The 26,850-nt window shown below is 40.9% G+C and overlaps 1 protein-coding gene across 2 annotated transcripts in view; it reads left to right on the top strand.

The window, feature by feature from the left end:
- Positions 1–2,491: 2,491 nt before the first annotated feature.
- Positions 2,492–26,850, top strand: part of cux2b (cut-like homeobox 2b) — a 159,052-nt gene continuing 134,693 nt past the window's right edge. For both annotated transcript variants that reach the window (XM_017468990.3, XM_017468989.3), the window contains exon 1: positions 2,492–3,071. In XM_017468990.3, coding sequence (XP_017324479.1) covers positions 3,009–3,071 — 63 coding nt within the window. In that variant the 5' untranslated portion in view covers positions 2,492–3,008. The remainder of the gene's footprint in view (positions 3,072–26,850) is intronic.

Here is a 26,850-nt window from a genome sequence, read left to right as displayed (position 1 = left end):
GTCTATGCTGTTGATTCCATATCTCAGAACATTTTCTACCTTTCAAATAAAACTTGGATCTGAGGTGATATGCACGTCATAGCACACAAGTAACAGCAACACAATAAGTTGTTAGTGTTAGTATGCTTGCTTTGTATTTCATAAGATCACAGCACTACATTAAAAGAGATTTAGCCAACATCTCAATCTGTACCATTTAATATAAGAAAAGGTGTGTGGTGTCATGCTGTCCACAACTCATCATACCCTGTAGTTATTTTCAAAAAGAATATGGGTAGCATTGCTGTCTCACAGCTTCCGGGTCCCCTGTTCAATCCTGAGCTCAGGCTACTGTCTGTGTGGAGTTTCTCTACATGTTATACCCATGTCTGTGTGGATTACCTCTGGGTTCTCTGGTTTCCACCCACTGTCCAAGAAAATGGGTGGGTAGTGGACTCAAATTTCCTAGATGTGAATTAATGTGAAAAGGTATGTGATCCAGTTTGATAGGGTAATGCCTCATCTAGGTTGTATCCATGCCTTGTGCCCTCAGACCAAATATTCGTTGGACCCACTGTGACCCTGACCAGGATAATGTGGTCAAGGTCTTTCTGCTAAAAGTGTAAAATGTAGCAATTTTATCAGCAGACATGCTTTGTGTGCTCCACTGACTCAATAAACTGCTGAGAAGATGTGAAGTTTACAGGAGCCACAAGCAAACAGGTGAGAAATTATTTAATGCTCCTTTAAGGTATTTGGTCTTTATTGATCTGTTGTGTTTATTTGACAGGAATCAGGTACATATTATTATATACCAAAGGTAATTTGATGCCTGTAAGAAATTTTACAATAAATGTACGGTTGAAGAGAATGGGCTGATAGTGTTCTACACTGATATCTGTTATTTTGGCCACCTGCAGGCACTTGCAACACATACCTGTTTTAATGCCTTTTGGACTCAAGAGATAATCAATATAAGTTCAAATACATTTCTAAATAGTCCAAGAATGAGTTGTTTATTTATAATCAGATGTCCACATGTATTTTGCATGAGAAATACAGTCTTATAATTTGAATTGTAAATGTTTGTTTGGCTTGTTATTGCAGTATGTGTCAAAAAGGGCAGTGTGATTCAGTATTTGTTGTCTATTTAGAATTGTCAACCATTTCATATCACCGAACCGTAATGAGTCCAGTTTTGTATAGTGAGCAGGGAAACCCAGAAATCTGTGAAAATGTACAACTCTCATTGTTTCATTGTACCCTGCAAATGATATGGGGGTGGTGAAAGAAGCACCTTCAAAATATTTCCACATTTACATCTGAACAAAAGTAATATGCACAGATGCATCCTGCTTGCATATCAACACTTATTTAAATTTCAAATTTAACAATGAACCCTATGAAAACAGGATACATTATTGCCTTCTTATGAGACTGATGCAGTGTATTCCCCCTGAAGCCATAAATAAAAGGCAATAAAACTGAAACTTTTAATAAGCCCCTATAATATGTCCCTTAGGGGGTTTATAAAGTGTATTTAGCATTTCAAGCTAAAGAAACAGTTGACTCCTAGCACCAGTTTGGCATTAATAACAAAAAGAAAAATGACAGATGTGTTCCCATTGTAATTTCTCCCAACCTGTGATTTCAAAATGTTTAACTATGAGAACTGAATATTATGTGAAAATGATCAAATCACTTCGTAACTGCCTTCGTAACTGTAAAATATGCTGTGCATATTTTAGTAGAACCTTCCCTCTAAATAGTGTGGGCTGTGAATCTCCTAGCTTTCTAAAATCTTTCAAATATCATATGGGTAGAGACATGAAGTCTCTGCCAGGTCTACAACTACTTTACTGCCTTGACAGTTCTCATTTTTAGCAACCAAGATACTGATAATAATATTTTAACATCCCAAAATACAAAGCAAAACAAAATAAACCACCCTAAACAATAACGGTCTTCCACAAGAGGGAGCAAGTGATGTTAAGAATTTATGAAAAAAGCTTTTGCATTTACCATTTCAAATGATGAAACGACCGACATGGTGAAAATATATATATTTTTTAGCAGGCTAATAAATTAAAAATATGATAGTGAAATAGCTATAGGCTACATATGAATAAAAGTGATAGATAAAAAAAAAACATTGCTTGATATTCCACAACAGTACCCAATGTTTTACAGAAGCATAACAACAAAGTAACTTTTCTTTCAAATAATTTGAAATTAATTCTGTTTTTGTCTTCATATGCATGTGTGCATATGTAATTTTGGATTAAATATGTTGTTTATTCTTTCCTGCTTATTATTATTATTATTATTATTATTATTATTATTATTATTATTATTATTATTCTCTAGCATAAATAGCAGCTTAAAACTTTGTTTTACTGTACATATTCAACGTATAAATTACGATGTGTCAGGTTTGCAAAAGTAGTTTATTTGTTTGTTGTATTTAAATAAACAAACAGAAAAAGCAAAAATATAGCAATAAAGACGTCATTTCACCCGGTTGCCTTTTCAGATAGGCTATGATAACCCCATTCAACACTTACAAAAGCGGAAAGTCTTTGTATCTGTAGTTTGTATTTGTTCATATTTCATATGAACTATATGTTGAGATCAAAGCCGAAATGTTTATAGGCCATCATTCAAACACTGTCCTTTAAAACATATCAGTTCATTATTCCGTTGTTCTGCTTTCCGATACCAGACAATATCGATCAGCGCGTTACGTCAGTATCGATAACTTTCCCGAACCAGAATCAAGTGCACTTGGCCAGTTAATCCCTGGACCGAACCACCCGAGTGCGTTTCTTTTACTTTTCTAAATACACATGATCTCCGCGTCCTCTCGCTCTGCTTCCTCACTCAGCAGCGTTAAGTTTTTAGGGGGGCTGATATTTTCATAACATTTTTTTTTCACGTGGAGGAGCGTCAACGTTGCTTAACGAGGGGAATCCAGCCCATATATTTATTGTAGCCGGTGCAAAAAAAAAATCTCCTCAATATACCCCAAGATGGCCGCCGATGTGGGATCGATGTTTCAATATTGGAAGAAATTTGATCTACGGCGGCTGCAGGTAGGTCATCTCTCTCACCTCTCTGCAGTAAATAGTCGTTTACGAGGTATTACACGATGCAAAGAAAGAACGTTTTGTTTCGTGGCGACTTTTTTGGGCCGAAACAAAAGCCGTTGCATTGATAGTTATTAGAAATTGATCCTGTTCTGCCTTTGTTCGGTTCAATCATTGATCAGTGGCGGAGCGGAGCGGAGAGCAGCGCGGTCCCTCTCTGCATGCACTGCTTTCCCCGAGCCTTTCTCGCGTCTTTCCTGACCATTTCCTCCACTTATCATCTGTCGTGCTTCGGCATGGAAACTTTTAATGCTCTCGCGAGTCTTACTGTGTGCACTTAACTTTTTTTTTTAAACGGTGTTTATTCTGATCAGTTTGCAAGGCGGTGCGTGACTAATCCGAGTGCGGGTGGTGATAAGGCATGCTGGCAGGAACTGTTTCTTGTTTCATGGACGTTTATATCATGCAGGAGATGTTTGTTATTGTATGGTAAGGCGACGCTCGTGCCTCGGTGCTGTATGTTTGTATTAATTTGAGCACGCGCGTGTGATGCGCAGCTTCACCACGTCAAGCAGAATGAATGGGTTTGTTAGGGAAAAGTTCTTAACGTTCAGCTTTGTTTATTTATTTATCTTTATTTATATCTGGTCACGCATAATGATAGCGGAAAGTGTAGCTACTTGTGCGGAAGTTATGTTTGCAATAGGGGAACTTTTCAAAATGTTAATGGTTCTCAAGCTACAGCCTTGTTTTGCGTAATAAGAGAAAAATATATATACAGTTTATTTTACAGGACGCAAATCCCCGTTGTTTTAAATGACGAAACGGATTTTACGAGTATTTTCTTTAACATAGGGGTAGCCTACAGCTTCCACGCAGTCACTTTAGGTTTAAAAAAAAAAATAAAAAAAAATCTTTTTCTGCGTAAATAATGCGGTCACCGCTCGACCAGAGACAAAAGGTTTCGTCACGAGCACCGCCGTTGCGTTGCAATGCAATCACGCGGAGCAAACTGCTGTTTCTTATATCGCTGTGTGGCACCTTGCACAACGCAAAGCGTGTTTTTGTGTGTCCGCCTGCCTTTTCTCCCCGCATTGTGAGCCGTGCACGGCCAAGGACTGTGTAATTGCATTCCCTGCTAATGTTTGTAAATCAGCCTGGGCCGGCGCAAGGGCACCGTCTGAGGCGCGTGATTGATGTCCTGTAACATGAGAAATGACGGGAGCATGGAGGAAAAAAAGCCGAGCTGGAGAGGAATCGCGTTTTGCCGGTGTGTGGCCGCCCGTGTGTGTGTGTGTGTGTGTGTGTGAGCGCGCGCGCGCGCGCTCAGAGTCGCTCGCCGACACTGATGGGTTGAAATGTGTGTGATGGGAGCAGTGGAGCGGTTCGTTCGCGTTTTAGTTTTTCAAACATGTAGACGCTGCTTGCGACGTTGTTTCCGTCTCCGTAGACGCGATCGACACCGATATTGATTTGCGCGGAGATCCTGTAACAGTGTGATGATCAGTGTTACTGTAGTAAGCTCGGAATGAAGTGTTTGAGGTGGGACTCTACACACTGAGGACACACTGTTATTCCAAACTCTAGGTAACAGAAAGGCATCCTTTGAAACCAGGGGTTTGATTTGAAAAGCTAAATATGAGTGTTTTGACATCTCTAACCCCCAGACCCCCCCCCCCACCCCCCCCACACACACACACCTACCCACAAAGACAAACCTAAATTTTTTATAAATGGAACGCATTCAAACAGTTGGAACTGTAAACAGTAGTAGCCAATATTATTGAATGTGCCATGCTGCAGGGTTTGACCAGTGTTATTAAACCCATAATGCCATGCTTCTCAATTGTCTGCAGATCCTCTTTTTCCCAATTAAAAAAAAAAAAAAAAAAAGAATGCACACGATTGCACATGTGAGTCTTAAGGCTTTACTTTGTTCTGTGAGTTAGTCTAGGTCACACCTGGTCTGGGTTATTGATGTGTTCACCTGCACCCGATGACAATTCAAGGCGAACTGAATGCAGTTACTGAATGCGCTGTCAGCATCCTTCGTTTTTTCTTTGTATCACATTAGATTGGGTTTACACATACATGCAGACAAAACTCCAGCCGGTATTGACGTGCGACAAAATACATGACTATTTTAAACGAGCTTGTGTTTTTTATTTATTTATTTATTTTTTACATTTAAAATAACTGTTCTTAGATATTATTGAGACATTTGCTCTTCCCTCCAAGATGAGTGATTACCACACAACACGTTCTTCAATTGTAATGTTTAACTCTTATAATACACTTCTTGACAGAGGTTTATGAATATTAAATTTTCATCTTTCATTGTTTCTTATTCTCTTTGATGTATAGGCTTTAAAAGTACACATGCAAGGAAAGTAGATGTTAATCTGCAGTTCGATGTAAAACGCAGTGTGCTGTAGTTGCGGAGTTATCCGAGCAAAAATTGCCCACTGAATGTGGATGTGCTGAAGGAATGATGAGGAAAAATAAGACACAAGCCAGTAAACTTGGTTAAATTACAGATATATTATGTGATAATAAGTGTGATCAACTTTAGATCAATTGCAAACCATTGCATGGTAACACCATAGAATTCATGTCAAATATTCTGTTTTTTTTTGTGTGTGCATGCAATCAAATCAAAGCATTTTACATGTCAACAAAACAAAGAAACAAAACCGAGACTTACTATGGGTGGACATGGCTGTTCCTGTGACTGTGTTATTCTCCCAATATTTCTCTTGTTGGGTATCATGGCTGCAGTGTCTACTTTGTACCCTCACCTATCTATGAACTTGAACTTCAGAGATCTATACGTTCGCCTTAAATATAGACTGAAACATGGACAAGAACAAACCTATCTTGGAGAACTATGAAACCAGAGAAGTGAGTCATAATGATAATTTGTTTGCATCAAAAATCTGTAGATAAGCTCATATTGCAGTCCTACCTTCCTCAAAAATCTTATATTGTCTATCTTGTCAGTTGTTGTGCTCTAACCTTAGACCCCTTGGGTGGAAATAGTCTACTTGCATCGACCAGTGGGGGAATATGTGGGGGATCTGTGGCTGACAGTTGATTTATTACCCTCTTTTGTCTGTGTTGGTCTGCAGCGTTGCATATGGCCGTGTCAAATGATATTTGTGTCTGGGATCTATGTGTCCTGGGTGTCGGGACAGTTTCCCCTCAAATTATAATAACTTAAAAGCCAACTGCTATTTTGGTATTATACCTTAAGGGTGTTTCCATAATGTCCCCTGTTTTATAAGAGTTGATCTTCTTCTTGAAGAATATTAGAAATACAACCATGCTCTATTGAGATTTTTGATCAAAAGCACCAGCACTTACTATACTAGATGTCACATATTTGGCTTAATGATTTAGGCTTCCATCTATGATCACACAGCTCGGTTCTTGTTGCTGGTTAGCCATGTTTTATTTCCTAAACTGAGAGTGAAGAAAACTTTTCACTATTTAACATATTCTCACTGAGTAGTCCTCCTAGGCATAAACAAGATGACACAGAATGGCGAGCAAGCGGGTTCTGTGACCTTGGTTCCTGCTGGTCTCAGGTCACTTGGCCGTTGCCTTGGTAATCATTCACACCAGCCAGATGGCAATTCCGGGGGCACCCGTCTAAAACAACCAGTCAGGAGGGTTCAAGTCCCGGCTAGTAGGAAACAGTCTTATGCGGTCCTTTGTGCAATATGATAAAGTAGTCAATAAAATCCACATCATTAAACTGAGTTTGGATGTGTAATGCAAACCTTCCTCACTCTAATATTTGGTGCCTCCTCCAGATACTGATTAAAGCCTGTTTCAGTGTAAGTTAGGGATGAGTCTATATGAGTCTCAGCTTTTGTACTTGATGGTACATGCCAAGTGTTGGTTTTACCAAATACGGTTAATTATTCAGTCATTAAAAAAAAAAAATAAGAAAATGAACAAAATCATGATTTTTAATGATCATATAAATATTCATTTCTTAATGATGGGATTTTATTAATGTGATTGCACTGTAATTCTGCATGCGTGGCTGTGTGTGTGTGTGTGTGTGTGTGCTTGCCTCACACTGACAGCGGCAGAGCGGTACGTTCATGTTTTAGTTGCCAGATGCATAAACACACAACCATGATTTTATGTTTCATTTATGTGATACACACTGCTTTATTAATTGGTGAAAAGCGCATAGACAACATGTGAAGACTGTTAACCAAAGATTTGACAAATTTTCCATAGTGTGGCAGCAAAATGTTGCTTGTGTACAGAGGCTCAGTTTCTTTCAGGTGTGAATGAGATCAGGGACACGAGTTGCCGTACTGTGTAGGACTCGGTCCTTAGCAGGCAGTAACAGGATCAAAAAATGGTGCCATTAATGATAAGACAACTTATTTCAGAGTTGCACTCGTTCATAGCATAGTAGATCAGCATTTATTGTTGTTGTTCTTAAAATGTGACATTCTGTATGGATTTGATAGATTCTGCTGTGCAGTTTAAGAAGGGTTTACGATGATGGAAAGAAAATCCAAGGAAACCTTAAGAGAATTCATACACTAATGCACAGAAGTCAGGCCCTGCAACCAATAACAGATTATCCACATATATTATTAATTATGATGACATAATAGTGAATGTATAGTGAATGTTTGCATGGCTGTTTGTCAAAATGCAGATCAGAGATCTTTATCTGTTGATGCTTTAATCAGCAGATGTGTGTGATGTAGGACAATTTCTTATCCACCATGCGTACATGATTACAACCTCTCTCACTCACTCTAAATCTCATGCAAAGAAGAAAAAGATTAAAAAAAAGCCTTGATATTGTGGCAAATTGAGTTGTGAGGTCCAGAAGTCACATTCTTCAGCTTTGCTGATAACATTAGGGAAGAAGTGAAACTGACTCAAGCTTTAAGCAGGTTAACCTTCCTTGCTAAATTTTGGTTTTGAGACTTCAAAACGGATATTCAGCATGAGGTATGGAGTGATAAACTGTATTTTTTAATGCTGTGATGGGCAACTATTCATAGAGGAGAGAACAGGTCTGTCATAAAACGTCGGCTTAATCACCGTGACCCTCCAGGGGATTGATTTTTTTCATACCTGTCCAGAGTCATTTTCTTTCATTCGCACCAAGTGTTCCAGGATAAACACGGCTGCTTTGATACGCCTGTGCTCTTTTTTTATAATGATGGTTTTATGCAACACACAAAGAAATCCACTCTCTAATATGTTTGACGTGATGTGCAGCTGCATTAGCAGACTGTTTGTCTGTGTTGAACTGAAGTAACATGATTCCCTGACAAGACAAGAAGCACAGTCAGGAAAGTCTGAACTGATGAAGAATTATGTTGACCTTCATGGTTCAGAACTGACCTTTGCTATGCATGTGTGTGTGAGAACTTCACCATAATGTTGGCTTACCACTACACATGATGTATAACCATGATGCGCGCCTTACAGCTTAAGCTGGATCCCCACTCGAAAAATCACTAACAACGTCCCAAATGGATAGATCCTCAATTTTTCACTATTGATCTGCACTGGAGCACCACAGTCCTTCATGGCAATAACTCTCAGCATTTTCATATTAATACCTTGTTCTCTGACGCTCCTGTGGATGACTATGGGCTCAGTGCAGGAGTAAATAATGAGGCTTTAACAAAACTTTGGGAATGCATTAGGTCAGAGGAGAAAGAGCCTTGGCTTTCCTCATTCTCCTTAACCCAGCAGTAGTATCTTTTAACCTTTCTTTCAAAAAAGGGAGAGGGAGAGAGAGAGAGGAGAGCACTAATAGCTCATCTGTATGAGCATAAATCCATGCCTCCTCTTCCCTGTTCGCAGCCGGGGCTTGGCCCGGTGGGCCATATTGAACTGTGTACCTGTACATCAGCCCTCTTTATTTATTTTGCCTGTCTGATGGCAGAAATTTTGAACACCAGTCTTTCTTGTGCTTTGTAGAGAGCCTTTATTGAACCTGTCCATCCTTCTTTCTCCGTCTTCCCCCGTTCTCCTGCTCTGCTGTCTGCCCATCTCATATCAGGCAGTGCTTCTGTTGACGTAATTCAGTTCCCTATTGTCCATTCTGCCCTTCAGGAATAAAAGGAGACCCCTTGATTGTGTGTGCGCACACACATATTGTTTTGTCTGCTACTATGCAGTGAAGACAGTACTTGTATTTGAATGCAAATTCATGATTTTATGCGTATCCCTCATAAAATAGATCAGTGAAGCATTTATTTGAGCACAACCTAGATTTTTATTATACGGTCATTTTCTTTATGCATTTAAGGTATTAGAGGTACTAATAATAAGCTTAGCTTTTTTCTTTATTTGTCCTCCATTCACTATCATTGTAACACATGAATAGGTCCATTACACATGCAGTATGAGAACATTACAGTTTCCAATATTAGTGGATATGATAGAAGTGAGCAGCACTACCAGAAGCACTATTAATTGTTTAATAGTGAAGAAACTTAAATGTAGCAGACCTTTTGAGATTTGTTCACCTACCTATTCACTTTTTTACATTTAGTTTTTTTCAGCACTTATATGAAGGTTTGAGATTATTTTATTGTATTAATTGTAATGGCTATTAGGACTGGTTGATATGATGGTATAACATCAATATCATGATAAATTACACAGAGCTAATTATCACAGGTATCTTCAGTATTTCCATAATACTGAGTCCATTGTTGCTCGCAAATAGCAGACTGGGTGTTAAAATATCTTTTTTTTTAACTAAATGTTTCACTTTCCTTCATTTCCCGTGCTAAATAATTTTGAAATATTTTATAGACAAAATATAAATCTGCTGTTTTTTCTGCCAATCTTTTAGCAAACCTTAAATTGTGGTACTTGTTGTGTATTGTAAAATCATAAGATTTTTTGCCGTATTCCCCATTCCTAATGGAAATATGTACGCACAAACACTTTGTAAATCTTAAAAATAACATTATTTTTAACGTTAGTGTGAAAGACTTGTGACAAAGTACGAATGATGTGGAGTAAGTTATTCAGTTGCCGTCTAACAGTAATTTAGAGCGTTTTGTTTTTACGTAACTTAAATTGGCATCAGATATGATGAAAACAACATAAAGACTATGACTTGTGATGCCTTTTGGCCACTGAATGAAGCAGCCTTTTGATCACTTAAGGCTCTACCGTGTCTTGATGTTTCATGGCCACATTTAACTTTTTAAAGGAGAGAACTCATACCAGATGATAAAGTGTTTCTGGGAACATCAATGTATGGGTACAAAAAGTATTGCCATCAAATAACAATCATATTCTTATCAAACAATCCTTCTAATTGCACTGTTGAATATGAATCAAACTGTGTTCTTAATGAACAGAGATCTGTGGTTAGCTAAACATGGGATTATTAAAACCACTATCTTACCAACTGATATAAACCAGTAAACAAAAGAACAATAGATTATCGCTTTCCATACAGAGAGTTTGGGGCTAATGCACCGGTTTCATTCTATGTCTCGTGGATTTTTTTTATCACACAACGTTTTCGTTTTAGATAATCAAATAAATATACATTTTGAAATGTGATGTCTGTATCCTCCTATGCCAATCCAACCCCCCCACCAAAAAAAAGTGGATTGTTCAGGCATTTTGGACTTAAATTACAGTAGGTTGAAACACTGAATTGAAATGTTCCACATCTTTCTCTTTTTCCAGATAATTTTTGTTTTTTTTCTTCCTCTCTTTCTCCCTCTCTCTCCGTTTGCAGTTTTCCCCAGACAAATTCTAGTGTTTTAGAGGGGATGGATTTAATTGCTCTGTGGGGATTGGTTGGTGGTACCGGGCTCGGCTGTTTAATTAGTGTACCCTGCCGGGATTGGTTTAATGCTTTGTGATCTTGAAATTGTCTGATTGTTCAGCCCTCTGGGGACCCCTGTGCTTTCTCTCTCATTCTCTCTATGCTCTTGCTCTCTTTTGCTCTCTTGCACTCTTTCTCTCTCTCACTCTCTCTTTTGTATGCACGCCACCGAGAGCAGCAGGTTTAGCTAAACAGTGCGGTAGGCCTTGCTGAAGATGGGAAGCACTTTTCCCCCCTTTTCCCCTGAGGCTCGAGCAGTGGGGTGTAAACATGAGAGTGAGTGTCATCACAGCATCTCACTTGGGGGCCTTGCTCTTCACTCCCTCTGTCGTTCCCTCTTGAGCTGAAGCAGACTCAAAACTGTCGTTCAGGTTACCCATGGCTTCACTGTAGGGACTAGCAAGTACCTATGGGATGAGACTTCTTTAAACTCAAACGATTTAGTGCAAAATCAGCGGTGAGTCTTGTGTGAATTTTTTTGTTGTTGAAAGTATGTGCTGGAAAATGGAACTACCATGTACTGTAGCCATACTACATACAATGGTGTATGAGACACCACTACAGCCGGCATGATGTGAGGGGGATCTTCTTGATCTAAGGAAATTTTTATAAGCAGTTACTTGTACCATACCCATATTTTGACACTTTGCATGGCTCTGGAGCAGTGGGGCCATGGTTCCTTCAGCAGCCTTTGCTGACTTTTAGAATATAAAAATTGCTATATATTAAAATATACATCATTTCAACTTACTAAATAGCTACAGTCATGTGAAAAAATATGTATACCCCAGGGAAATTGTTGGGTTTTTTTAAACATATTTGGACAAGCAGACATTTGATCATCTTTGAAACAGTGCCTATTAATAAAGTTGTACTACAGGTACTACCGTTACGGATCCCCCCCACAACATTTCAATGGGATTCAAATCCAGCTTTGACTAGGCCATTCCATAAACCTCCATTTCTTCTTTGTGAGCCATTCCTTGGTGGATTTGCTAGTGTGCTTAGGATCATTATCCTGTTGAAAGGTCCACTTTCAGTTCAACTTCAACTTTTGTACAGATGGCCTCACATTATCTTCAAGCACTCTTTGATATGATGCAGAATTCATAGTTGAATCAATGAATGCAAGCTGTCCAGTCCCTGAGGAAGCGAAGCAACCTCAAACCATAACATTTCCACCACTGTGCTTCACAGTTGGTATGAGGTGCTTCTCCGGAAAAGCTGTGTTTGGGTTGCACCAAACATGTCTGCTGTTACTGTGGCCAAACAACTCTATCTTTGATTCGTCTGTCCAGAGCACATTATTCCACAAGGCCTGGTCTTTGCCTATATGCTCATTGGCAAACTGTAGTCTTGCAAAGGCTTTTTCCTGGCACACCTCCCATGCAGGTCAAATTTGTGCAATCTCTTTCTGATTGTAGAGGCATGCACTTTGACACCAACAGTTGAAAACTAACTAGCAGATCATGTGATGAAATTTTGGTGTTCTTGGAGACTTTTATTTGCATCAGACAGTGTGCTCTTTGGCTGAATTTGGTGGGACGGCCAATCCTAGACAAATTGGCAGTCATTTGAAATCTGTGCCATTTGTAGATGATTTTCCTTACAGTGGAATGATGTATTTCAAATAATTTGGAGATCTTTTTAAATCCCTCCTAGGCATCCACAACCCTTTTGTCACGAATCGTGACGGAGCAGAGATAAGACGGATGCAAGTGCAGGATAACAGTTGTTTATTTGTAGAGACAGGCAGGCAGACAAATCCAAAACGTGATCCAAAAGGTAATCCGTAAACATGCAAGAGGTCAGGCGATTGGCAAACAGGCATACACGGGGCTAGGCAGGAATCTAGGTCGATAACCAAAACAAGACACGAACTAGAACGAGGGACTGGAAGCGGAGAATCCAGCGCGAACTGACTATGACTATGACTAACGCTAAACATTTACTTACGACTTATTAATCTTCCGCGTTGTGTACTGGGAGGCACGCGCTATATATGCCGACATGATCAGCGTCTCAACTGCTATCAGCTGAGAGCAATTCAGACCTACGTGAATTCCCAGCCAATGACGGAACAGGGAGGAGACATGACAGACATAAACAAAACACACGTGTCCCAATGTCACTACGGTCAACAGCGGAAAAGCAGGTGCTCGCGCATTCGCGCTTAGAGCATGCTGCTTCAAGGGGGAATCGTGACAGAACCCCCCCCCCCCCCCCCCAAAGGCACTTCTCCCGGAGTGCCATGAGTCATCCCATTTCATTGGCGGCCCCGGCCCCATGGGCTGAATATCCCGAGCAGAGCCAGGAAACTGCACGGTGTTCTTGGCGGCGTAGGGAAACAGAGCGACGACCTCAGCTGGACAGGGAGGCTGAGCGACGACCTCAGCTGGGCAGGGAGGCTGAGCGACGACCTCAGCTGGGCAGGGAGGCAGAGCGACGACCTCAGCTGGGCATGAGGGCAGAGCGACGACCTCAGCTGGGCATGAGGGCAGAGTGACGACCTCAGCTGGGCATGATGGCAGAGCGACGTCCTCGGCAGAGCAGGGAAACAGAGGACTGTACTTGGTGGAGCAGGGAAGCAGGACAACGCCGTCGGAGCATGAAGGCAGAGCGACGCCCTCGTCGGAGCAGGGAAACAGAGCACTGTACTTGGTGGAGCAGGGAAGCAGGTCGACGTCCTTGTCGGAGCATGAAGGCAGAGCAACGTCCTCGGCGGAGCAGGAAGGCAGATCGACGTCCTCGGCGGCGCAGGGAAACAGAGCGCTGTACTCGGCAGAGCAGGGAAGCAGGGCGACGTCCTCGTCGGCGCCTTAAAGCAGAGCGACGTCCCCAGCTGAAATGGAAGGCAGAGCGAAGTCCCCTGTAAGGCCAGGGAGAGGAGCGTGGGTCTCCGTGCGGCCAGGGAGAGGAGCGTGGGTCTCCTCGAAGCAGAAGAGGGGAACGCTATCTGCCATGGAGCAGGGAGGCTGAGCGACGTCCACAGCTGAACAGGGAGGCTGAGCGACGTCCACAGCTGAACAGGGAGGCTGAGCGACGTCTACAGCTGAACAGGGAGACTGAGGCTCTGAGGTCACTAGGTGAACCTTGGGCATGGGCGGAGCTTGGCTGGGCGTGTCAGCAGACTGGGGCGTGAGCGGAGCTTGGCTGGGCGTGAGCGGAGCTTGTCTGGGCGTGTCAGCAGACTGGGGCGTGAGCGGAGCTTGGCTGGGCGTGTCAGCAGACTGGGGCGTGAGCAGAGCTTGGCTGGGCGTGTCAGCAGACTGGGGCGTGAGCGGAACTTGGCTTTGCATATCAGCAGACTGTGGCGTGAGCGGAACTTGGCTGGGCCTGTCGGCAGACCGGCGCATGAGCAGAACTTGGCTGTGCGTGTCAGTGGGATGAACTTGGGTGACCGGGTCGGTAGACTTGGGCGTGAGCAGCATTTGGTCATTAGGCTGAGATATTAGCAGAGCTTGGGAAACTGGATCAGCAGGCTTAAACGTGAGCTCAGGGACGTGAAGCTTGGCTTGGGCGTCAGAGCCTGGAGGCTTGGCTTGGGCGTCAGAGCCTGGAGGCTTGACTTTGGCGTCAGAGCCTGGAGGCTTGACTTGGATCTCAGGGACTTGAGGCTTGACTTGGATCTCAGGGGCTTGAGGCTTGACTTGGATCTCAGGGGCTTGAGGCTTGACTTGGATCTCAGGGGCTTGAGGCTTGACTTGGATCTCAGGGACTGGAGGCTTGACTTGGATCTCAGGGACTGGAGGCTTGACTTGGACCTTCCTGACTTGAGACTTGACTGGGACTTGGACCTTCCTGACTTGAGGCTTGACTTGGATCTCAGGGACTGGAGGCTTGACTTGGATCTCAGGGACTGGAGGCTTGACTTGGATCTCAGGAACTGAGGGCTTGACTTGGATCTCAGGGACTGGAGACTTAACTTGGATTTCAGAGTTGAGCTCTGCATGAAGTTGCCTGTAGTAGTGGGTAAACGGCAGGGCAGGTTCCCCTTCCAGACTTACCCCCCTGAGAAGTTGTTCTAGCTCCTCCTTCGCCTCCGGACTCCCGAATCGCATCATGAATTCCCCCACAAGCTGTTCTACACTGTCCAGGTTCCTACAGTGCTTATCCAGTTTGAGCTGCACCCATTGACGGGCCGGTCCAAAGAACCGGGACCACATGAATCGGAGCCAGTGCTTCTCCTCTGGCTTAGGGTCTGACAGGCTGGAGAAATAGAATTGACAATCTACCAGGAAATACTCTGGGGCACCGAAAAATCCGTCAAATGGATCAGGAAGCTCCATAATTGTCCATTGTGGGAAGTGGACTGAGTCCATAGCAGGGACGGTGGGCGTCGACTTCCGGGTTCTGCGTCTCCTCCGTTCTCCTGCTGCATCCATGTTTCGGCGGAAGATTCTGTCACGAATCGTGACGGAGCAGAGATAAGGCGGATGCAAGTGCAGGATAACAGTTGTTTATTTGTAGAGACAGGCAGGCAGACAAATCCAAAACGTGATCCAGAACGTAATCCGTAAACATGCAAGAGGTCAGGCGATTGGCAAACAGGCATACATGGGGCTAGGCAGGAATCTAGGTCGATAACCAAAACAAGACACGAACTAGAACGAGGGACTGGAAGCGGAGAATCCAGCGCGAACTGACTATGACTATGACTAACGCTAAACATTCACTTACGACTTATTAATCTTCCGCGTTGTGTGCTGGGAGGCACGCGCTATATATGCCGACATGATCAGCGTCTCAACTGCTATCAGCTGAGAGCAATTCAGACCCACGTGAATTCCCAGCCAATGACGGAACAGGGAGGAGACATGACAGACATAAACAAAACACACGTGTCCCAATGTCACTACGGTCAACATCGGAAAAGCAGGTGCTCGCGCATTCGCGCTTAGCGCACACTGCTTCAAGGGGGAATCGTGACACTTTTTCTGAAGGCCTTACAGATTTCTTTAGATTTTGGCATGATGACACCACACACCTCCATAGCAAAGGGAACACCAGACACTAGATATGAGAGGGGTATAAATAAGACTGGTTCCACCTGCACTCCCTAAGCAGCTTCTAATCACTGGCACCCAATCTTGAACACCTGATTCTAATTTTATGGATTTGAAGGTGTGATAAATGTAGAGACTCAAAGAGGCTCAAATGTTTGCTTGTCCAAATATGTAAAAAAAAAAAAAAAAACCCCAACAATTTCCATGGGATGTACTTATTTTTTCACATGACTGTATATGCACTTGTGAGAAAAATGCTACATTTGTTCTGTGGAAATGTACATACCTCATGGGAGAAGGCCAGTCTCTTGGCTTGTGTAGTGGCCCCCAGATCTGTGGTACAACAAAAGACCCTTGTAAACAAAAGACCCTTTCTAAAGGGTCAGCAGAGGCTTTCTCTCAGTCATAGAATTTAAATCAAACATATCAGTCACTAGTGCATAACCTTAATCACTACTCCTCATTGTGCCCTAGTATTGTACTTACTCGTGATACTTAGCTGAGTGTAGCAGAGAAAGGGCCAATGCTGGCATAGATGATAACTGTACTACATGAACTGCTGTGTAAAATCAATATGGTTAAACTCAGCTTGATGAAAATGCTGTTTGCCTTCTAAATCATGACTGACTGTAGGCAAATGTTTTTGCCTATTGCCTTTTCCTATAACTCAATTACCTACTTCCTACAAAATCTTTATAGTTTGTTTTGAATGTTGGTTGTTTAGTCTGCTGACACTAAACTTGTGTGAAACCTCCTAGGTTACTTGATGTCCCACACAAACTGTGTTATTGATTGAACTTATCATTGTGTCTGGTATATAAGATTTTTTGGTGTATATGTACATGTTGTCTGTGAGCTTTGATGAAACTACATGTTCATGCATCTCCTACAGTGCTATCTTCACTGCCCTTGAGTTCTATCATATTAATGATCAAAGCGCCACAAGAGGAGTCTTTATCTGAGCCTGTAGTCATCACCTATGTATTCATTTCATAACAGCCATCGGAGGAGCTCTGTTCCATTTCCAGGATTGTTAATAGTCTGACCAGGTCTCTTTGAAATACTATCAGCATCTCCTGTTTTCCAGTGTTGAAGTGAAAGTCTGCTCTTTCTACAAGTCTAATCTTTTTTTGTAAGTCTATCCTCAGGTTAAACCAATGCTTGTGGAAGTGGGTGGAAATTATTTGCTATACTGATATTGTACTAGATTTAGTGAATGACGTGTGTTCATAGAACCTTGTGTATTTTGTTTCCTATTCACTTGGCTCTTTCATGTCAACACTTGTACTCATATTAATGTGCTTTCTCAGCTGCCTCACTCTGAAGGACACATGCAAACCAGTGGTTAGTGAAATCCTAAACCATTATGTTTGATACTATTTCAATATATTTGCTACATTTGAAATACATTTGAATGTAATTACATTTTTAAGCTTAAATCTCATCTCTTGTTCCCCCCGGTCACCGACAAAGCTATTTTGATTGTGGTAGATGCTGATGTTTGAGATATATGCACAGTCACCTTGGTGGAATTAGGTGAGGAAATTACATTGTGCAAATGGGGTACATTTGGTGTATATATCCTCTCCAGGACTGGGCCACCTGCCCTTGGTTTTGGCTCAGATGCAGCAAAGAGCGTTGACCTTAACTGCTATAGCACCCGCCATCATGCAAATGAAGCATTTCCTCTTGGAACATAGATACTTGCCATAGTGGAGGGGAGTGGGTGCTGTGAGTTAGTGTGCGTGGGTGCTATTTATCTGAGGCCAAAATCAGTGTTCTTCATCTGACTCATAAGACACACACTATTTTAAAAGGGCAGAAGCATTAATACATTTGAACCATAGCAGGAATCTTTGTTTGAAATGGCTTTCTTATGTGGTTTTGGGGGACTTGATGGGTGTCATGAAGTCCCTAAAATTAGCCAAGTGACAGTGAATATAGTATCACAATAATTTCCTAATCATGGCCAGTGTTCCTAGAATAGGCTTCAGGATCCTCCTGATCAAAAGTTTATTATGGTATTGATTGATTTATTATGGTATTCTAATAATAAAATACATTTGCATCTACTGGTCTTACTGCAGCATTTTATTTAAAACTTCATTTCCTTTATATTAGGTACACTGTTCAATGTGTCCTTGTGTCAGCCTCTTGCAAACCAACCATAACAAACTGCTTGGGAGCATTGCATGAAATGAGGTCTTCCTGAGAGCATCTCACAGCATCTGACCTTCATCGGGCATCATTGTAACTACAATTTTAATTGTGTGTAGTGTAGTCAGATGAGAGCAAGATCATGTGTTATGGCCAGAAATGCAAAGGTGTAATTCATCCTTTTTTTACCCCAGTCATTCATTCATCTTCAGTAACCGCTTTATCCTGGTTAGGGTCACAGTGGATCTGGAGACTATCCTGGTGACACTGAGTGGAAGGCAGCAGAATTCACCCCAAATGGGATGCCAGTCCATTCCAGGGCACTGTGCATACAGGCGTTCACAAACCTATTCACATCTAGCAAATCTGCCTACTCCCATGTGTTTGGACAGTGGGAGGAAAAGTAAAAGACCCTGGAGGAAACCCACACAACCATAAGGAGAACATGCGAGACTCAGGATGGTGCCATGAGGTTGCAGTGCTACCTACTGCGCCTCTATGGCATCATGAATTCCTTTAACTACCAGAATATTTCAGCCCAAATCCTGGTTGCCTCTGCCAGGAATTAAAGACTTGGCCATAGATGTATCTTTCAAAAAGATATTGATCCCAAACATACATCTTAACCCCCTCTACTCCATTGTTCAGTGGAACGAGACCACCATAGGACCACCAGTGATCAGGTATTTGGCTGGCGGACTCTGTAAAGCAGTGACACTAACATGTTAGTGTGTCTGGCGCTAGCGCACATATAGCAAGCAGAGCAGTGTTTCTGAGATATTAAACACCTCAGTGGGTTAAAAAAACCAGCAGTCCTGTGGTGAGAAACCAAGCACTAACAAGGCCTCCTATAGAACGATTAACAAACACTGTTATTGTAAAAAGATGAGCTATGGTCTCTAGCTGTAAACCAACAAGGTGGTCTAATTCTGTAGCTGTATAGTTAGTTAGGACTGCATGATGATGCATGAGATGACTATGCAACAGATACAACTGCCTTAAGTTTTACTAGACACATTATTTATATTTGGGCTGTATTCTGACCTAGGAAATGCAAACTGCCTGAGGTGCCTATTTGTGCAAAAGAATGGTTGTGATGTGATTTTTTATTTTTATTTTGAGTAGCTATAACAAGTGGATAGCAAAAATTGTATAAAAACATTTACTTTGCTTTATTGAAATGCTCTTTAACAGTCATTTAAAAGAGGTAATCAGTACTGTCTGTTTTGCCCACAAGCCAAAGGTGGTCTCCTAATACATTCAGTGCATTTTGAGCTTCACTGTTTGCAACTTGTCTTCCCCTTTAGCTTGGGTTGAAAGTTTTGGCCCAGGATCACCAAGGTGATGGGTCTCATGACAACAGATCTGTTGCCATCAGCTAACCGTTCCCTCCCCCTTCTTACCCCCATTTTTCCAGGAAGAATGCCATGATTACTAAACGCACTGGGGTGGTGGCAGTGGCCCTGGTGGAGCAGTAATTGTCTGTGTAATGATAATGGGTTGAGTGTTGAGTGCTGGATGAAGAGGCTCTAATCACAGGCTGTCGTGTGGGCGACGCTTTTGACTCTTTTGGTTTTAAGCTTTTGACTCTTTTGGTTTTAAACATATTAAAGGTAGCCCTGCACGTAGTAATTCATTCTGTGTTTAAATATGAACCTTAGATTGTGTAGAGACCCAGAGAGGTGAGCGAGAGGGCTAGATTGACCCTGTGAGTGGAGGTCACATGAATGAAGCATCAACTTGAAAAGGTATTGGTCCTGTCACAGAAGTGCTATATTTATTCCCTCTATAGTTGCATTACACACTTAAAGGTGTGTAAATTGGTTAAGCTTGATGATGAGCATTTATTTGTATGATTTATCTCAGAAGAGGAAAACCTTTATTGACCACACCAGATTTTAATGTTGAACTTGCAGTCTGTGAGATGGGGAATGTCATTTTGGCTCAGTTCAATGAATGATTTGCTTTTGATATCAGCCACCAAAATAAAAATAAAAATATTTTTTAAAAATCATATTTGTGTAGCCTGTGAATGGCACTAATATGCCTGTAGTCAGGAGGCCGTTACAAATTTTAACTAAAAATATACGAATCCTGACCTTTGGCTGGGAAAAAAAGATTATGGCATGTAAGGTATTAGGAGTATCTGACCACGGTCAATATCCCCAGCATTTATGTTTCATCCCCAGCTGGCTCTCCGTGCAGAGGGCAGGAGGAGCGTCCGTCTAGACACGTGACATTAACCTGCTGTGACCCTGGCTACACTGCTGATGAATTCAGTCTCGCATCTCCCTAATCCAGTAGCCTGCTCTACCTTTTCCGCTCCACCCCCACCTACCCCAACCACAACTGTTCTTCCCCCACTCCTCCCTTGGGCCACGCTTTAGGGACACCTGACTCCCAGAGCCTAGATGGTCCAGTACGGTTAGTGGCCCCTACATCCTTCATGCATAAATCGACAACGAGGTAGCTGTAGCTTTCTCCCAGACTGCTGAATAATTCAGGGTGTCTGGGCCTGTATCTGGCCCTGGGCCATGAGGCGGCACACGCATGTGTGTTTGTTCGACTTTGTGTGAGTGCAGGCTTTGCAAGGATGCACACAGAAGGGTAGGGGTTAATAACAGGTCTACTCCCCCCTGTGTCAGCAGCTGTGCCCTCCACATATGAAAGAATCCTGTTCTGTTGATTAGATTTTTTCAAAAGGAATCAATTTTTAATCAGCCGAGCATCTGACTACAGTCAATATGCACGTCGTAGAAAAGACAGTTTCTGGACATGAGTCTTTATTTACAGGACTGTTTGTCTTCCTACTGTATGCAGATTTCCAGACAGGAAATGGCCATGGCAGTCCTAAGCTTTAGTGCTGAGGACACGACATTGCATTCTAGAAAGTACTAAATTAAGCTTGGGAGAAATGACTATTCAATGAATGTTTGTGTTGGGGTGTTTTGTTTATCTTTATTGGACATGGGTACCAGAGAGTTCCATATATATGTAGGCTTATGGTTCCCTTGTGTTTTGTTAGTATATATGTGTGTGTATGTATGTGTGTGTGTATATATATATATATATATATATATATATATATATATATATATACACATAATGCACTCCATGCAATTTTTCCATTAGCACATGTATAAGCTGTATGTCCATAGCCATGAGGAGGTAGTGAGCAGGCATCTTAATGCTGCCATCAAATTTTCACTGGACCAGTGGGAAGCTATAACTTGAAATAATGAGAGAGTCATAAACTGGTTCCCCCTCTCCATCACCACTACTATAGATTCTGTGTTAGTTATGGGCTTACTATGTAAACACACCTACTCATATTGGAATGATATGAACATGTCCCTCAGTACTGTTGATGCTGAAGACCTTGAGGTGACCACAGCAATTGTGTGAACATGGTCTTTTTGCATATGTACAGAACTGTGGACTATAAATGGATGCCATTCACTTCTAGTAAAATTAGGGAAACTGCTATTGAACTGTTATTAAGCAAGAAATATTGCTGTGATACCTTGGAATAAAACTTGTTATAAAACTTGTTATAACAGGCTGTTATAGAAAACTGATCATTGACAAGGTGATGTGTTTTATCCCCCTTATAATTATATATGGCAAATTGCAAACAATAACATTTTTATTAATTAAAAATTGACACATCATGTCAGTTTATTCATTCGTTCATTCCTCTTCAGTTACCACTTTGTCCTGGACAGAGTTGCAGTGGATCCAGGACTCAGGAGCACTGTGTGCAAGGCAGGAATATACAGGTGCATCTGAAAAAATTAAAATATTGTGGAAAAGTTCATTTTTTCCTGTAATTTAATAAAAAAAAAAGTTGAGCTTTCATATATTCTAGATTCATTACACATAAAGTGGAATATTTCAAGGCTTTTTTTGTTTTAATCTTTATGATTACTGCTTACAGCTCATGGAAATCAAAAATCCAGTATCTCAAAATATTCGAGTAAAGAAGTTATAATACAGAAATGTCGAGTTATAATACAGAATTATCTGATTAGAGCTCTAATCAGATAATTAACTCAAAACACCTGCAAAGGTTTCCTGAGCCTTTAATCTCTCAGTCTGGTTCAGTACACACAACCACAATAAATTTTGCATTTCATTTGGAAATCAAGGTCCCAGAGTCTGGAAGAAGATTGGAGAGGCACAGAAGTTGCTTGAAGTCCAGTGTGAAGTTTCCACAGTCAGTGATGATTTGGGGTGCCATGTCATCTGCTGGTGTTGGTCCACTGTGTTTTCTCAAGTCCAGAGTCAGTGCAGCGTCTAACAGGAGATTTTAGAGCACTTCATGCTTCCATCTGCTGACAAGCTTGATGGAGATTCTGATTTCCTTTTCCAGCAGGACTTGGCACCCGCCCACAGTCCCAAAATACTAGTAACTGACCATGCTACTATACTAGTATGCTGACCATGGTATTACTGTGCTTGATTGGCCAGCCAACTCGCCTGACCTGAACCCCACAGAGAATCTATGACACCAGACCCAACAATACAGATGAGCCGAAGGCCGCTATCAAAGCAACCTGGGGTTCCATAACATCTCAGCAGTGCCACAGGCTGATTGCCTCCATGCCATGCCACATTGATGCAGTAATACATGCAAAAGGAGCCCCAACCAAGTATTGTGTACATAAATTAATGTACTTATCAGAAGTCAACATTTCTGTATTATAAATTCTTTATTCTAATATTTTGAGATATTGGATGTTTGAGTTCCATGAGCTGTAAGCTGTAATCATCAAGATTAAAACAAAAAAAGGCTTGAAATATTTCAGTTTATTTGTAATAAATCTAGAATATATAAATGTTTCACTTTTTAAATTAAATTATGGGAAAAAATTAACTTTGCCACAATATTAATTTTTTGAGATGCACCTATACACAACAGCCTGTCACAGGGTACCATGCGCACACACATTCACACACCCTTTCATATCTAGGAGCAATTTAGCATTGCCAATCTACCTGCTGTTTTTGGGAGGTAAGAGGAAACGGGAAAACCCGTAGGAAACCCACTCAGACATGGTGTAAACATGCCCAGAAACTCTATACAGACTAACCCGAGCTTTGGATCAAACCACTAACCTTGGATCTGTGAGTTTAGCAGGGATTTCTGTGAAACAAGATACTTCCTGTTAGGGCTGGGCAATATTGCAAAAAAAAAAAAAAAAAAATCAAGAATTTTTTCAACTTTATGAATGATTGTCAGTTACGCTTTCAGGTTTTTTTTATTGTTCATACATAATGCAATTATAAATAAATTGCATAATTTTTCAAAGCTTTTTATTCATTACAATGGACATACTAAATGCGCTAAAGTAGTAACAGCACAATCTATAGCAAATAGTGTGAACAATGGTTCTTTTAAATAAAGAATATTTAAAAAAGGATATTTAAAAAAAACTATGGACTATTTGCTATAGATGGTGCTGTTACTATTTTTGCACAACTTGGTGAACCCCACTTTTTGGACAGAGCAATGGGCACCGTGACGGGTCTTTCGTGACATGAAATGCCACCGCAACTGTGAAGTCAACTTTGGGTATTCTTCTCAAATCCGAGTTCCTTCCCCATTTATATTATTGATATTTGAACCTTTCTTTGCTATGAGCTCAGTCCGCTGCAAAGTGCTTCTAAGCGCACAGTGTTTGGGAGTAGCGCAGACTATAAGAGGCATTTATCAGGTTAAGAATGCTATGTTTTCCTTTGTATTTATTTAAAGTTTTAAATAGCATCTATGTATGTTTTAAATAAACATTGAACTACAGTTGGAACTATTGTCAGAGTTGCTGTTACAGAAAATTACTGAAAACCTTCTGACTAATCAAAATAGAGAATTAACAAGGAAAAACCCACCTTTAGCATCCTCAGTGCTGTTGAATCTTTTCATCTTTATCTTTCTCTCCTTCTCTTTTGTTACCTCTACTTCTTTTTTTTTTCTTTTGGACCACACACTGAAAACTCAAACAGGTTGGATTAGAAGGACAATTGCAGGCCATCACGGGTAGATTGTGTCTGTGTCATGTAGTTGGTTGTGGTGTCTCTCTTCTTTCTTTCTCCTTGCTCATTTCTTGCCTGTAAATAAATAAGCCCTTCTTGCTTCTTTCTCAGAACTTTGTCATCTTGTTAAAGTGCCCTACTTTTAACAAAGTGCTGCAATAAATCAGAACACCACTTTCCCCATGCATGCAGAAATAATAAATATGTACAGTGTGCTACACACTTATTTCAAAGTTGTTTGAAACCCACTTTGGGTAATTAACCAGGTTTGTCAGTGACATTAGGCAGAAAAGCTATTTAAGTCATTTTGTAGAGAAGATATCACAGAAATAAAATAAAGCTACTCACACTGGGCTGTGTTGATTGACTTAATCAACTGGCAAGGTTATAAATCATAGCAGTCAAGTGAATTTCTCATGTTCACCTCCTCTTGTAAATTTAAAAATAGCAACACACTAATGCAGTGGCCATATTGAAAATGCAGTGCAGGTTTGTGGAGATGGTGCCCCCCTCTGGCTTTTCAGTTGCTTATATGCTTACTCAAGTTCTTTTGTTTCTCAGTAAGTCAACCTTCCATAGTGACACTGTCTGTCTCTCAAGTCTGTTTTCTTCAGCCTTACACCCACATAATAGTGGTTGGTGTGATACTCATTCCCCATCTTTCCACCAAATTCAATTTTTTAAATTAAAATTAATTAATGCAACAAAATGCCTTACATAAATTATACATAAACAGTCTATGCAAAATTAATTGCAGAATTAAAAACAGTTAGTGGAGGGAGCATCATCCCCAGAATTTTCCAACACAGTTTCAGCACTGGCTTGGGACTCTTTGATATGTACTGTAGTTCTTCAGGGAGTCATTTTCGACCAGTGCACACAAAACATTCACAATTATTAGCTTGGATTATGAGTAATGGCCATGAGGAAGGAGTTCAGTTTGAGAACATGGTAGCTGTTCATAGTGTGACTGCCAGTGGCCTATGGCCTACAGCAGGGAGAGAACCTCAGGCTGTCTCATGCTTCAGGGCCAAAACAACTCCTCTTCTGATTGACTCCCAGTTCCTTACGATTGCATCATGTAATACAGTTAAGCAAAGTAGAAAAAAAGGACTGTGAGTGGTTCATTATACTTAATGCATGGGCAAATTACATTGCAACAGCATATGAGTCACAGAAACACACAAAACTGTAAGAATATTACATCTTCATTTTTACTTCCTATAAGGTAATAAGGAGATGCAAATGCTGGGGAATTTGCATGTAAAGGATGCAGTGTGGTCTGTTTAAGAATGCCTGATATAAAATATCCATAAACCAAATTCATTTCTCAATATATTGGTTCATTACTATTGCTGTTTAGAAGAAGTTTGTCATGTCAAAAGAAACACTAGAATCATAAGAATTACTTGCATATTAATAGGTTTTGTATCTCTGTGCATGTTTTTTGGACAGATTTTTGAAGCTTTTTTCACTACAAAGTACGTGTCCACTTCATATAAATGAGGCCTAAAATGATTTTTTAATCCAAATTAGTAGAATACTTTTTAATCAGATGTTTATAAATGCATAATTCAAAACTGTTTTCAGTAGATTACTATTCTTAAGGCAGCAACACTTAAAATATTTTACAGTTAAGTTAATGAAATTATGTTTACAGTAGATATAAAAAAAAAATGCAGGTTTTGCGACCAAGGTAAATCATATTAGATATTTTTCCATTTTTAATGTGATCTGGCAACCAACAAAATTCAATTAAAAAACAAATAGAAATGTTTTAAGGGAAAAAAGAAACAGTTACAATATCCAGGTTGCAAGTGTGCACACCCTTTTATAATGGGCCATGTGACTGTGCTCAGAATTAACAAATCACATTCAGGCGCATGTTTAAAAGTAATTGCCATACACCTGTCATCATTAAAGTGACCTCAAATAGGAGCATTTTCTTGACATATTCTTGGTTTCATCTGATTGCTGAAGCCATGGTCTACAAAGAGCTTGCAAAGAATGTAATTTATCTCATTGTTGAAAGACATCATTAGATGTACCATGGGACACTGTAAAGGCCATCATCAAAAAGTGGAGAAAATGGGGCTCCGCAGTGACAGTTGTATCTCCAAATTTAACTAAAGTATTAGAAGAAAACTTATCAGGGATTTTGCTATGAGACCTACAGCAACATTAAAGGAGCTGCAGGAATATCTGGCAAGTCCCGGTCACTCCCTGCTTATGACAACAATGTCTTGTATTTTTCACATATCTGGCAATGGGGTAGGGTGAAGGGGAAAAAAAAATATAAGCGTTCCTAAATTTGGTCAAAACATACATACAGTCACCCCAAACCATGCTGTGAAATTTGTTACTCTCTGATGAGACCAAGGAAGATGTTTTGGGGCATAATGTTAAAAGATATGTTTGGCACAAAAACAAGACAGAAAACAACACCATACCTGCATGTAAGCATGGTGGTGATAGCAACATGCTATGGGGCTGGTTCTCTTCAGCTGGGATTGGGGTTCCAGTCAAGATAGAGGAAATCTTGGATGACTCCAAATACCAGTCTATTTTGGCACAAAGCCTGCAGGCCTGTTTTAGACAGCTGAAGATGATGAGTGATTGCACATTTGAATAGGCCTGCCATGTGTACTGTATACAGATATACCAGTAGCTTCCAGAGGGATGTAGTGTTCACTCCCTTTTTTTATCATAAGCCTTTTAGCTCTGTTTCAATAGACAT

The sequence above is a fragment of the Ictalurus punctatus genome, chromosome 5 (genome assembly GCF_001660625.3).
Source record: "Ictalurus punctatus breed USDA103 chromosome 5, Coco_2.0, whole genome shotgun sequence".
Lineage (NCBI taxonomy): Eukaryota > Metazoa > Chordata > Actinopteri > Siluriformes > Ictaluridae > Ictalurus > Ictalurus punctatus.
The sequence above is the reverse complement of the archived record's forward strand: the minus strand, read 5'-3'. Positions and strand labels throughout refer to the sequence as shown.